Source organism: Armigeres subalbatus, chromosome 1, assembly GCF_024139115.2.
Source record: "Armigeres subalbatus isolate Guangzhou_Male chromosome 1, GZ_Asu_2, whole genome shotgun sequence".
NCBI classification, from domain to species: domain Eukaryota; kingdom Metazoa; phylum Arthropoda; class Insecta; order Diptera; family Culicidae; genus Armigeres; species Armigeres subalbatus.
In genome coordinates, this window is record NC_085139.1 from 209,887,920 (window position 1) to 209,903,243 (window position 15,324).

The following is a 15,324-nucleotide window of genomic DNA, read 5'->3' on the forward strand; positions in this document are numbered from 1 at the left end:
TTGAATGATCCTCCGATGTTCTAAACTTCCAAACCGCATTTTCTTCCGAAATTTTATCTGTCAAACTAATTGATGCGTTGTTATGCGCATCTTTAGGCGACACCAGCGCACTACTTCCGTGGGGTAATTTGTCTGTATCTGGAAAAAATCCAACTTCGTAATAAAAAGCGTACTATATTTGTTCCGGATAGGCAATAATCGGACTGAAGTAGCTTCATGAAGTTAAATATTTTAAACTCCAATGAAAGCACTAAAATCATGTAGGACATTCCAATTGGATTTCCAACTCCGACAAATCCAATGCATGCGAACGCTTGGAACGCTTCAGTCCCACCAATGGCGCAAACCATTATTCCTATTGGAAATATAAATGGCGCGTGTTAAGCGTTTGCTAAGAAGGCTCAGCTTATATTGTTGTATTTGTGTCGCGCTGTCAATCATCTGTCATCCAGTGTTTACATTCAGCGCCGTCTACACGATTCTTTATTTTAATTATTCAAAGGGAGGCAAAACAGAACAAGTAAAATCGCGGAAAAATTACTGCACTATTCGCTTTGAGGTCGGTTGCAACAGTTTGCAAGTTACATACCTTCGCTGTGTACAAGTTTATCGAGCGGTGTGTGTTTTTGCGTATTTGTTTTTGTACTCTTTTCGATATCTTTCGCTCGATTCAAAGTGTCATGGCATAGTTCTGTCAAAAACCCGTACATTTTTTTCAGCATCCACACATTTCTACCACTTGCAGTGCGTGTTCATCGGATTTGGGTTCGTTTTGGCTGTGTTTTTCCCTTGGATAAGTATCGTCGTGAATAGGTTGACCGGTTCTCTGGTTGCTTCCGTAGCTAGTAGTGCATCCATTCCAGGATAGGAAAAGTGTAGCATTTGTAGGGCCGAATCGTCAGCTAATCCAATTATATAAGTAATATAAAGGATTCGGATATCAGTACAAGCTAGTGATAGACCTGCCATCGATATCCATTGTTCAGTCTTCAATTGCAGGGAAGACCAAAAGTACGATGCTTCTGGGCCGAAATAAGTAATTCTCGAACACATTTTTATTTATCCCTTCTTCGTTAATCTATTTTCTACCTTTTTTGTTTGGCGTTGTGTTTTTGCTGGCTACGCTCGCTTTCGAAAAAAAATAACCTCGCTTTTTACCGGAGATTGTGCTGCTTTCCTACAAAACACGAATTCTGTACTTCTTTCATGAAATTCGACCGCTCTCACCTTTCGGAAGTGTTCTGTGCAATGAAAACAATTTAACCGGGTTGAATCGTTTTGTGTGATTTGTTCAATTTTTCCCATCTGTTACATATGTGATGATAATTTTGCAATTGCACTCTCTTGTAGGTTTGGAGGATTTCGACCGGCTAAGATACTGAAGCTGGATAAAATGGATGCTCCGGCCACTTCGGACATTTGCATCATCAATGGAAACTCGCATCCCGATTTGGCGAATCTGATTGCCAGGTAAGTTTGAGGGAATGCACGGGAGAGTGGTATTGGGGAGAGACAATTTTATTGATGTAGCTATCATCAATTTTCAAGGCCTTTATTGGTGTTCACGAGGCAAGACTGCGTTGATTGAAGTGTTGAACGACCGATGAACTAGCAGTAGTATGGAATGACAAAAAGAATCATAATCTCATTTTTTTTGCGCTTTACTGTACGGTTCGCTTACATTTTAAGATGGAAAAACAACAGGTTGCTCTCCAAAACGGCAACTTATTATAAAATTCTGTTTCGAAAAGCTATATATCGCATTTTTGCAAGTGAAAAAATGAAATACAATTTTACATAGTTATAATCAAAAGAAACAATATGGGTCGTCGTATGTTCCCAATCCAACTTAATTTATATAGTTTTTTATCATGACCTTTTCTTGGTTTTTGAGTTATTTTTTTTGCGAGGGGATAATGTAATCTTCTTCTATATAATAAAAATGAGTTGAGACTTCCTTCCTGACGATTTAACTCGCGAACGGGTTGACCGATCTGCAATATTTTTTCCCTAATCGATTCGTTTTGGGATCCGCAAGGTTTGTATATACAAAAAGTTGGTTAATTTAACGGGGAAATGTAAAAAATCATTAGATTACAATTTTGGATCATCTGTTGAGGAAAACAAAACAAACGCACGGAAATTGATCTAGAGTGCGGTGCTGCAAATAGTTCATTGTGACATTTGCAACACCCGGGCAAAGCTGGGTTTCTTTCGCTAGTGTTTTGAAAAATCCAAAGGCCAGAAATAATTTTAAAAAACGCGTAAAAGGCGACCCTAGTGTAGTCGACACAGTCGGTAAAATATCACTCATATACCTAATACTTTTCTCTGCTTTGCACCTGAGACGAGACCTGCAAAGACGCTGCTTCTTTTCTCTTGTTTTGACACTTGTTCTTCTTTTCATCACAGTTGACCATCGAGCTTCAACTGTTTACTTGACTGTTCCACCTAAGCCCCAGGTGGACCCTTCTGAGCACAATAAAAAGTATCCAATTCACGAATCAGTAAATTCATTTTCATAAGGATTTTTATACCGGGAACAAAACATAGGTTTATTACGGATTATTAACAAGCTAAACGGATGGTTTGGAATACTCGTTAAAGTAAAAAAGTCTTCGTAAAACAAAAATGATGCGGAATATTTTATTTGGGATACCAATACTTTCACTCAAAAAGGTGCTGGCTGCACCTGACAGTTCGTGACAGCAGTTGACTGGCAGCAGCTGAAGTTACATTTTTTCCTCTTTGCAAGTCCCGTCCCAGCTTTGCACCATTACACATAACATATAGGCATCTTTCCCGTGGAATGTGGTCCTTCGATGATTTTGGAACGCTAGCGAACCTAGCGGTGGAAGTCAAGCTTTACTGAACAACGCACACAAGACAGAGCAGCATCACATGCTTTGCTTTCTCTTTCTGTCGCACTGGATATACGGGAGTGCCGTTCGTTGATGGTTGATACCCAAAGAGCCTACTTTGAAATTTGCAGTTTGTTCTATGATGTCTATCTGTTTTGTGACCATTAGCTGCGGTAGTGTTCAAATGGTGTCGAATCCCATATGAAAACAATCGGATTTGCAACTACAGGAACACGAATTTAAAAATACCGCTAAAATACTTTGAGTGTGAAACATGATTGATAGGCTTTCGGATGCATACTTGAGGTAAGCGAAATGAAGTACAGACTTGGTGTGCGGTCGGACTTGCTTAGTTCCCCCACTTTTGGGTCTTTTGCCCTACTGAGACTCTGAATTTTGAAATTGAAATTTGACGTTCACTATGTTTTGAGATTTTTTGATCCCCACTCCCCCCTCTGTCACGCTTTTTTGTATACCTAGTATTATATGACTTATATTTTTGGTTGTTCGCGATACGTTTTTTTTAAAGAACGCACAATCGACTCATCTGTTCGAGTGAAGAAATACGAATGAATTTATTGTCAAATTAATTATTATAGGACATTGCTGAGGGATACTTTACACTGATACCAGCAAGAACCATGTCGTTGGTTGCGGCTCCAATAGCACCGGTGCGGAAGGTGCAAGGTGTCGGTCTCCGATTCGGGTGGATTCGGGTTGCATTTACGTCTGTAACTGGCTCCTCCTTGAAGTCCGAAACGTCCTCGTTTCCGGTTAATTTGGCACGTTGCTTCTAATGGAGATTTTTTCTGCTCATATAAGATAAAATGGCAATTATTACGGCAAGCAGGCTGATGCTTGATAGAGACATTGACGTTAGCACGGCGGAATTTGTGCTTTTTCTTAGGGTATCCAAGTGGTGTCTATTCTTGATGTGGATTTGTTCTAAACTCATCTCAGGCTCTAGGTCTTTTGTGGATGTCCAGACCGTCCAGTGGGGGCAGCAGGGACTTTGTCCAAGGGCTTGACGACCCCTCCCCATGGCCACTGCAAGTTAGACCGGGACCATCGTCTCTAACCCCTAATCCCAAGGCGTTAAGCGACCCGTGCCGAGGGGATGCATGGCCAGGAGGGGTGAAATAATAAGCTAGGCCTTTAACGGAGCCTGTGGGGTACCTGGGCACCTTCCACAGTAATTGTCCCTTACCGCGTCATGCTGGGCTCTGGCATGGTGGACCTCTTTTCCCGAGCAACTCGTGGGACCAAAATGGAAAACCAAGTCAACTAGTGGTAGTGTAGGCGACCACCCCTTCGCAAGAGGTGGGTTGTTCAGGTCTCCGCCTAGGAGGCCAGAGGCAATAATCGGCAGCTCAGTGCGCAGCGCCAGCGTTGGTCACATAACCATCTCTAAGGATCCGCCGGTAGAGGTTATAGACGGCCCATGGCTTGTGAAAGCGATAAACCGCAAACGCGATGGGCTTTCGGCCTTCGAGGTGGCGACGGAATAGCTGGAAGCCATCATCGACTTTGCGTCATCGAAGCATAATATCAGTGAGGAACTCAAGAGGAGCTTGCTGAAGCTTCGAAAATCGATGTCGGACGCCAGTGCGAACCCGTGAAATCCATGGAGTCGAGGTCTACCTAGACTGAGGCCCAAGAATTTGCGGATTTGGGCAAGGTCGAATCGACCGAGGGCGTACCAGCGAAGACGGTGGTGCCAAAGTCTACCCAGACTGAGGCTCAAGTATTCGCGGGCACGTCAGGGGCGACTGCTCCAACGGAGCAGTCACAACAAACGGGGAGACAGTCTCCAGGGGATGAGCTCCCTGGGGGCCGCTCCAAAACGCGGAGGGTTACTACCGCGAACAAGGTAATGGGGCTGGGAAGCTGAGCCCCGGTCAGGTACCTCCAAAACCGGGGGAGGAAGGACCTGGAAAAGTCCGTCCACCCAGGAAAGACGGTGGTAAGGGGTTACGGCAGGCTGAGAGCTCTCAGCCGCCCCAGACCAGGGAAATAGAGGGGGATGACGCCTCCTGGACCCTGGTCAAGAACAAGAGGAAACCGAAGACGTCAAGGGCCGAAAAGAAGGCCCAGGCGAATGAGGGTAGAAAGAAGTCTAGGGTAGGCGCAAATCGCTCCAGGGGCGATGTCCTAGTCATCAAAACGGACGAGGCTAAGTACTCGGACGTCTTGAAGGCGATGAGGAGTGACGTCAAGCTCGGTGAACTCGGCGCCGACGTACGTCGAATAAGACGTACCCGGATGGGCGAGATGATCCTCGAGCTAAAGCGGGGCGTCTCGCAAAAGGGCGCCGACTACAAGAAGTTGGCGGAGGAAGTCCTAGGCGAGACGGTCAAGGTGAGGGCACTCACGACGGAGGTGAATCTAAGGGTTAAAGACCTGGACGAGATCACCGAAGTCGAAGAGCTCGTCACGGCACTGCGGCGACAGTGTAAAGTGGAGACGCCCACCGCAGCCGTTCGGGTACGGAAAGGTCCGACAGGGACGCAGGTAGCATTGGTTCGGATATCTGTAGTGGGCGCCTCCAAGGTAGTCAAGTTAGGGAGCGTCAAGGTGGGATGGTCAGTGTGCCTTGTGGGCATTTATGAGCAACCCGAAATTTGCTTCAAGTGCCTGGAACCGGGGCACAAGCAATGGGACTGCAAAGGCCCTGACAGAAGCAAGCTCTGTCGACAATGCGGATTCGAGGGACGTAAGGCACAATGCTGCACGAACCCTCCCAATTGTTTGATTTGCTCCAGCAAAGCTGTGAACAGCAAGCACCCTATGGGGGTGTGAAGTGCCCGACGTTTAAGCTTGCTGCAAAATCACAGTGCAGGTGGCGCAGCTAAACCTGAACCACTGTGATGCAGCCCAGCAACTGCTGTGTCAGACAGTTGCTGAATGGGGGACGGATATCGCCATCATAGCGGATCCTTAATGGGTACCCGAAAGGAACGATAATTGGGTCACCGATGGGTCTAAAATGACGGTGATATGGACAACGGGAAATACCCAGTCCAAGAGTTGATGTCTTCGACACACGAGGGCTTCTGTATTTGCCACAGTCAACGGGTCATCTTCTGCAGCTGCTATGCGCCTCCTCGATGGTCGATCGAGCAGTTCGGTCGTATGCTGGATTGTTTGACGGCTAACTTGATGGGGCGTAGGCCGGTGGTGATAGCGGGGGACTTCAACGCTTGGGCCGTGGAATAGGGAAGCCGTTCCACGAATCAACGGGGGCAGATCCTGTCCGAGTAGCACACTTGTGACATATCAGCCACTGTGACTCATATGCGACAAAATCTGGTCACATTGGAGTTGCTGCAACCGAAACGATATGAACTGTGTTACTAGGGTGCTGAAATCACTGGCCATGTTGGATGTGGACTTGCAAATGTTGGTACCAAAAGTACCTACAGCTGGGGCCGAGTCGATTATCGACGTTACGTTCTGGAGCCCTGGCCAAACGAGTAGTTCGAACTGTAGGGTCGATGATGGCTACATTCACAGCGACCACTTGGTGGTTCGCTACAGTATCGACTATACGACCAGCATTCAGCGGACGGAAGAAGAAGCGAGGCCTAGCCCTCGTATGTGGAAGACATCGTACTTCGAAGAGGAGCGTGTTGAACGACGGGTGGCGTTCATGGCTGCTAGAGCTGCTCTGAAGACTGAAATTAGATCAAGCAAAAAAGCCTGCTTCGAGGGCCTGTGTCAAAGTGCCAACGCGAATCCATGGGGTGACGCCTATAGGGTCGTAATGACCAAAATACGTGGGGCGCTGGCCCCTACAGAGCGGTCTCTAGAGATGCTGGAGAGGATCATCGCGGGGCTCTTCCCACGTCATAACCCAAGTTCCTGGCTTCACTTTGTGGAGCTGCCAGGGGCCAGGGTGGACGACGAGGGAAGAGTAACTGTGGCGGAACTTGCGGGGATTGCACAGTCCCTTAGTGTAAGGCGCCAGGACCGGATGGTATTCCGAACCTGGCCATCAAAGCGGCCATTGCTCCCGAGATGTTCAGATCTGTCCTGCAGAGATGCCTGGACGAGGGAGTCTTCCCTGAAGTATGGAAAAGGCAGAGCTTGGTCCTATTGCCAAACCACCGGAAAACCACCGGAGGATCCGTCGGCATATGGACCAATATGCCTGCTTGATACGGCGGGGAAGGTGCTCGAGAAGATCATCCTTACCAGGTTGTTGATACGCACGGAGGGTGCGGATGGTCTATCGAATAACCAATTTGGCTTCCGGAAGGGTAAGTCGACCGTAGACGCTATCTTGTCGGCTACCAAATCCGAGGAGATAGCTATCCAGCCTAAGAGGAGGGGAGTTCGCTATTGTGCAGTAGTGACTCTCGACGTGAGGAATGCATTCAATAGTGCCGGTTGGGCAGCTATTGCACATTCGTTCATGCGTCTTGGAATTTCCGAGTACCTGTACAAGATTCTCGGGAGCTACTTCCAGAATTGAGTACTGGTATACGAAACGGAGACGGGGCGGAAGTGCGTTGACATAACCTCAGGGGTTCCGCAAGGTTCCATACTTGGTCCGGTGTTATGGAACGTCATATACGACGATGTCTTGAGTTTGAAGTTCCCGGTGGGCGTGGCAATCGTCGGCTTCGCTGACGATATTACGCTGGAGGTCTACGGCGAAACGATCGAAGAGGTGGAGTTGACTGCAGCCCACTCGATCGCAATTGAGGATTCGGCCAATCATTTAGTTGCTGTTGTTTGTTTTTATGTACAAAGTGCGATTCACAACCGAATATTCAGTCATAAAGATGGCCTCTGTAGCATCTCAGTCGTACGAATAGCACTTCAAAAGTACAAAATATAATCACATGGCGATGGCAGAAGTTTGATGTCGGTTGGAAGCGGAATCACAAGCGTGCGTCGGGGGGAGTAGTTGGAGTAAATATTTTCACATGAATGGTAAATTGGTAATGTGATCGCATTTTACCGTAAACTACGTCTAAAGGGAAAACTTTGATATAGGGTGTAAAATGAAAATTTTGAAATTGGGGACCGTCGCGAAATCATGTAAGATTTTGAATGACAAAACTAAACTACTCATATTGCACAAAACTCAAATTTTCGACAAACCCAAACAACTTTGGCCTAATTACATAAATATATGAGTAACTTTTAAAATGCAAATTTAAATTCCCTCCCCTCGGATATGCGATCTTGCCGCGATGGGTGGGCTTACGCCATTAGCACTGATATGGCAACCAAAGACATATCCTGTCGTGGTGGTATCACATGTTGACTATTTTTGTTTGGTGCCGCGTCACATATCTGGCATTGGCGCACTGATTTACCGCATGTGCATGTGATCCAACGGACATCGTGTTTTGGAGCCTTGAATGGTAGTGCAGTCAGGCAGAGGCCTTTTTCATCAGTGATAATGATGTGAGTTCTCTTCTTTTCGATAAAACTTTTCTGATGCGTTCCCTGCATTTATTGAGTATACATAGTATTCAAGACACTCGTAGGGAATCGACTGCTGGATTCACTGAGTAGAAGTTTTTTTCAAAACTAGGAACGTGGTGCCAGTTTTATTTTGTTATGCCTCACTTCGAAGAGCAATAATGAAAAATACCACACATTATAATGATGGTATAAGAACAATCTTATAACGGCTTCACTCACGATAATTTTTACAAGTAGATAGGCAATAGGCGTGATGAAGCTTTAGTTTGCCACCGAAAAGTGAATCCTATAGCTGACCTTGATTAGAACTTAATAGATAATCACCGTAACTAATCAACGATAAAGCTACTTATTAGAACAGTTTAAAGTTATAGGCAACCTTGACAAAAAAAAAAATAATGGAACAAACTAAATTCTTTAACAGTTGCCACTTTTAGTTTGTAGTGTCGATATAGCTTAAGAACATTGACGAAACAATGACTCAGGTAAACAAAGTGATTTGACGAACGCATAACCTACACCCAGAACAAACAAAGTTAATTAATTTTCATTCTGCATGAATGAAAGTTATAAAATAGAACACTAATACGCAATATTTCTTTAATATTTTCAATGTGGTCACAAAAAGCTAACAAATTAAAAAACTTATAATTGGACTATATGACTAAGTGACCTTTCAAACCACATCAGCTGCTTCCAAGGCAAAAGAAGAACACATTGCATTTTAAACATTGCTTTTAAAAACTAGAAAAACGTTGTACTAGAATTTTTGAAATTATCATTTCAGCCTTTGATCAATGACTTGTTTGCAGTCAATTACATTTTGCATTAGTGTCGAGTCGATTCCAAATCCGAACCTCACATCACCCCATCCTTATCCTACCCCATGGCGTTCAAGTGGTCTGCAAGGACTCTTCTGCCATTACCCTCTCTATTATCGGCTTTGGATTGACTTGCGCTCTCATTGCCCCACCAAACGCTGCAAAATGAAAATGAAAACTTTCAAAATGCAAATTAAAATTGTCGTATCCAAAAGTTTCATTTTTTGAATATTGCTCGAAACTAGTGTAGTGTCATAAGAAATCAAAAGAGTAATTTTGTAATTTTCATGCATGATGGCACTATAGATTCTTCATTTCACCAAACTGTTTTACGTAGTTTACGTCGAGCGGTCGTGTCTTGTACACAACGCTTATGATTTTTTTTATTAAAGATATGAACCATGAAATTACAGCACGTGTAAAGTTAAACCCAACTATTCCTTTATGTTGTTAAACACGGAGTTCAATTTGTTGCATCAACTTAAACAAAAATTTACAGGTTTTGTTCGAACTGTGTGTGGCCACCACCACGAGGAGGTTGCTGGGTGAGAGGCTAATGACCGCAAAATGATGTTTATATTATTTCTAGACCAACATTTGAAAAGGGCGTAACAGCCAAAATACGCCCTTTTCAAATGTTGGTCTAGATTTTATTCCTTGAGCTACCAGCAACGGTGCACATTACCCAGCATTTACCATGCCATCCGTGATATACTTTCTATGAAAAGGGTTAAGCAGAATAATTCAATTGCATCTTCGTCCTTACTTCCAGTCGTCTTGGCGTGAACAATGGAGGCTGTTCAGTGTATCATAAAACTAATCGGGAAACCATGGTCGAAATTGGAGATTCAGTTCGTGGCAAAGATATCTACATCATTCAAACTGGTACTAAGTAAGTTGCAATTTTTTTTAAATTCCACATAGCTTCGGCTACGATTTACATTTGCCCCATTTCACAGAGATGTCAACAACAACATCATGGAGCTGTTGATCATGGCATACGCCTGCAAAACGTCCTCCGCAAATTCCATCGTCGGCGTAATTCCATACCTACCGTACTCCAAGCAATGCAAAATGCGCAAACGAGGCTGCATCGTGTCGAAACTGCTGGCCCGAATGATGTGCACCTCGGGCCTGTCGCACATCATCACAATGGACTTGCACCAGAAGGAAATCCAGGGCTTCTTCGATTGTCCGGTGGACAATCTGCGAGCCTCTCCATTCTTGCTTCAGTATATCCAGGAATCTGTAAGTAAAGCAATTTATGGTTTTATCAAGCAAAAAAATATGCAAAAAAAACAAATATGGTTCTAGATCCCTGATTATCGCAACTCAGTCATCGTGGCGCGTAATCCCGGCTCGGCCAAGAAAGCAACTTCGTACGCCGAACGTCTACGACTGGGAATCGCCGTGATCCACGGAGAGCAGAAGGAATCGGAAACGGATGAGGTTGATGGCCGAAACTCGCCCCCACTGCTGCCCAAATCTCGCACCATGGACGTCTCCGGTGGAGTTCCGGTGCACCCGGCTAAGGAGAAGCCTCCAATTAACGTGGTGGGAGATGTTGGCGGCAGGATCGCCATCATGGTGGTAAGTCTCTTCCATCGTCCATGGTATAGATGATTATTAATGATGTTACCCCAGGATGATCTCATCGACGACGTACAGTCGTTTGTGGCTGCAGCCGAAGTGCTGAAAGAGAGGAGCCTACAAAATCTATGTGATGGCCACGCATGGACTGCTCAGCCAGGATGCCCCAAGGTTGATCGAAGATTCCCTATCGATGAGGTATAACAATTTGCAACCCCTCCATAAGGTTGCGACCTTCTAACAATTCCAATCGTATTTCCAACAGGTTGTTGTTACCAACACAGTTCCGCACGAGATCCAGAAAATGCAGTGCCACAAGATCAAAACGGTGGACATCAGTATTTTACTAGCAGAAGCAATTCGCCGTATTCACAACAAGGAATCGATGTCGTATTTGTTTAAAAATGTTACCCTCGAGGACTAGGCAAGCCCAATCTAAAAGACGATGGGCGCCAAAACTACTGAATGGAAAACTACATACTAAAAAAAACGCCTATTTAGGAAAGCTGTGGTAACTAAAGGGAAGAAGTATTACAATATGGAACTAAATATTTGGGCCAAGCCTGACAGGACGCTTCCCTTGCGATGCCGCTGCAAAAAGCAAAAACAAAAATAGTCAACTGCTATACCTGTTCAGATCACATGAACCTCTATGTTTCGTCTTCGGAAGAACGATCTAAACGGTGGTTTGAAATGTTTGAGGGCCACTGCATTCATAATCGATGATTTTAAGTACAATGGAAATGATTCACAATTTATATATTATACAACACTGATCACAATTTTTTAATTAGCATTTTCAAAAGCAAACAGAATATCACTATACGAAAGCTGAATAAAGTATCATTATTAAATGGTCATTATTAGATTGACATGATGACAATCAATCAGAACACGGAATTTCCCTCCCCTCGGATATGTGATCTTGATGCGATGGCTGGGCTTACGCCATTAGCACTGAAATGGCAACCTAAGACATATCCTGTCGTGGTGGTATCACATGTTGACTATTCTTGTTTGGTGCCGCGTCACATATCTGGCATTCAATCGTCTAAGACGAGTTAAGTAACTCCATTTAATTCCACCAATTATTTCGATATCTTTGCAGATACGTATTTCGACCACAACTGTGTGATCGTCTTCAGTGTTTCGTACTTGACTCGACTTACAATTACGAGACACTGAAGACGATCACACAGTTGTGGTCGAAATACGTATCTGAAAGAATATCGAAATAATTGGTGGCATTAAATGGAGTTACTTAACTCGTCTTAGACGATTGAATACATTCCACTAAAATGAGCTTAAAATATGTTTTGATGCACTAATCTAACACATGTGACCAACGGACATCGTGTTTGGGAGCCTTGAATGGTAGTGCAGTCAGGCAGATGCCTTTTTCATCAGTGATAATGATGTGAGTTCTCTTCTGTTCGGCAATACTTTTCTGATCCCTGTGACGATGAGTCGTAGCCACTTGTCTTTCCGGAGATCCTTTCGGATTTCAAGAGATTTTTTCGAACATCCTCAGATAAGTTATAAAGCTCCCTATGACTGTTAAAATAATCATGACACTTCCAGTGTTTATAGAACATTTCTAAGAAGCGTGTCTTCAAGCACTTTTACGAATTTCCAGAAGTGATTATATGGATTCCTGTAAATTTTATAAACTATTGGATGATTTCAAGCAGGGAATTCGAACCTTTAGGAATCTTCAGAAATTTCACTTCGATCTATCAGCATTGGCGTAAATAAAGGGGGGCAGGGGACCTGGCCCTCTCAGACCTACTTGTGCCCCCTCCCCATCCCAACTCCAGAAAGTTTCCAACTTTACATATTTTCTTCATATTTCTTAATTTTGATTATGAATTCTATAAAAAATACTTTTTGTGCGTTGAAGTATATCACATCTATGACCATTTGTTCAGCAAAGCATCGAAATTGTTGTTGCAAAATGTAAAGTAAGTCCAAGTAGGGAAACCAAATGGAGTTGGGCCCCTGGCAACATTTTCTCGATTTTTAAGCTAAAACCAATTCCGATGCTAATTCCGTCTCTAGTTTCCAAAAATAAATTTGTTCTGCATTTTTTTTGACTAGTATATCGTGGTCGCGGAAACCGATATTTTAATGAAATTTTTATGGGATCAGTTTGATCAAGAAGGTAAACGTTACAATGCGTTACTCTTCAAATCGTGCGTGTTCGTAAAAATATCTAGGCATGTATGCACAATAAGTTCATGCCGAAATTGAGAATTTGAAATGTAAAAATCTCCTTATTGATGCATGATAATGGACAGATAAGACAATGCATTGGATAATTCGACCAACGGAACCTAAAAATTCGATTGAATTGGGAGTATCCAAAATGTGTACATTTGGTGGGCTTCTCAGAAAGTTGCAATTTCGGGACATTAATCAAATGATGCTCATTTCATATCATTATTTCATAAATAAGACTTCCATCCAAGGTGTGAAAGGAAAGTGCTGCGTACCATCTATGGTGGGGTGCAGATGGCGGACGGTACGTGGAGGAAGCGAATGAACCACGAGTTGCATCAGCTGTTGGGAGAACCATCCATCGTTCACACCGCGAAAATCGGACGACTGCGGTGGGCCGGGCACGTAGCCAAAATGTCGGACAGTAACCCGGTGAAAATGGTTCTCGACAACGATCCGACGGGCACAAGAAGGCGAGATGCGTAGCGGGCAAGGTGGATCGATCAGGTGGAAGATGACTCGCGGACCCTCCGTAGACTGCGTGGTTGGCGACGTGTAGCCATGGACCGAGCCGAATGGAGAAGACTCTTATATACCGCACAGGCCACTTCGGCCTTATTCTGAATAAATAATAATAATCTGGGAGCTGCGGATAGAGTCGAAACGAGTGTCAAAGAATCTCCAAAGTAAGCTGTCAAAAAGTATCCATCGCATCGAGAGAGGTTTTGTGCATTTTGAGCGTACACTGAAAATAATCATAATCCTATAAGCGACTGATTTGTCATACATCTGACTATTGATACTATACCACGGAGGCAACTTCAGAAACATTTAAAAAAATTATTTTGAATCCTCTGGAGTGCCTTCTTTCTGGTATTGCAGCAACTAGTCCATATTAGCACAGCATACAACATGGCAGGTCTAAAAATTTGTTTGTAAATCAAAAGTTTGTTCTTAAGACAAAGTTTTGATTTTCTGTTTATAACTGGATATTGACACTTAATATAATTGATACATTTGGCTTGAAGGCCTTCAATGTGATTTTTAAAAGTTAATTTTTGATCTAGCAGAAGTCCTAAATATTTAGCTTCGCTAGACCAATTAATTGGAACCCCAATCCCTGCTCTTCGTATTACTCCTTCCAAAGCGATGTTGAATAGCAGACACGAAAGACCATCACCTTGCCGTAACCCTCTGCTGGTTTCGAAGGGACTCGAGAATGCCCCTGAAACTCGAACTACGCACATCACCCGATCCATCGTTGCTTTGATCAACCGTGTCAGTTTATCCGGAAATCCGTTTTCGTGCATTAGCTGCCATAGCTGGTCCCGATCGATTGTATCATATGCAGCTTTGAAGTCGATGAAAAGATGATGTGTGGGCATGTTGTATTCTCGGCATTTCTGCAGTATTTGGCGAATGGCGAACATCTGGTCCGTGGTGGAGCGTTCGCCCATAAAACCCGCCTGGTACTAGTACCCACGAACTCCCTTGCAATTGGTGCTAGTCGACGGCATAAAATTTAGGAGAGTACCTTGTAGGCGGCGTTCAGAAATGTGATTGCACGGTAGTTTCTACAACCCAACTTATCGCCCTTTTTGTAGATGGGACACACGACACCTTCCATCCACTCCTGCGGCAAAGCTTCCTCCTCCTAAATCGTGGTAATGACCCAGTGCAGCGCTTTAGCCAGTGCCTCACCACCGTGTTTAAATAGCTCTCCTGGTAGTTGGTCAATCCCAGGGGCTTTGTTGTTCTTCAGCCGGCCAATCTCCTCCTGGATTTCCTGGAGATCCGGAGCCGGTAGAATTATGTCCTGCGCGCCTTCTTCCAGGTCCATCACCATGTCGCCATCTTCTTCTGCCACATCGCCATTCAGGTGCTCTTCGTAGTGCTGCCGCCACCTTTGGATCACCTCACGCTCGTTCGTAAGAAGGTTCCCGTTTATGTCCTTGCACATATCAGGCTGTGGCACGTGGCCCTTGCGTGAACGGTTCAACTTCTCATAGAACTTTCGCGTGTTATTAGCGCGGTACAGTTGCTCCGTCTCTTCACGGTCTCGATCTTCCTGCTGACGCTTTTTCCTCCGAAAAATCGAGTTTTGTCTGTTCCGCGCCTGTTTATATCGTGCCTCGTTCGCCCTCGTGCGGTGTTGCAGCAATCTCGCCCATGCTGAATTCTTCTCTTCTACTAACTGCTCACATTCGCCGTCATACCAGTTGTTTCTCTGATCTGGGGGCACCGTGCCAAGTGCAGCGGTTGCGGTGCTACCAATGGCGGATCGAATATCTCTCCAGCCATCTTCAAGATACTAGCTGCTCTTCCGTTGGGAGTGCCACTTCCAGCTGCTGCGCGTATTCTTGGGCTAGTCTACTGTCTTGTAGCCACCCAATGTT

General features: G+C 44.5%; 1 protein-coding gene across 1 annotated transcript; it reads left to right on the top strand.

Moving 5' to 3' along the window:
• The first annotated feature begins 511 nt into the window (after window positions 1–511).
• On the top strand, window positions 512–11,565 carry LOC134205719 (phosphoribosyl pyrophosphate synthase-associated protein 2-like). The gene is made up of 8 exons (XM_062681258.1): window positions 512–559; window positions 746–765; window positions 1,351–1,470; window positions 9,894–10,013; window positions 10,081–10,369; window positions 10,436–10,711; window positions 10,766–10,909; window positions 10,977–11,565. Exons 3-8 carry the CDS (start codon window positions 1,394–1,396, stop codon window positions 11,133–11,135), a joined length of 1,065 nt encoding a protein of 354 aa, XP_062537242.1. The 5' UTR covers window positions 512–559; window positions 746–765; window positions 1,351–1,393; the 3' UTR covers window positions 11,136–11,565.
• Window positions 11,566–15,324: the final 3,759 nt, after the last annotated feature.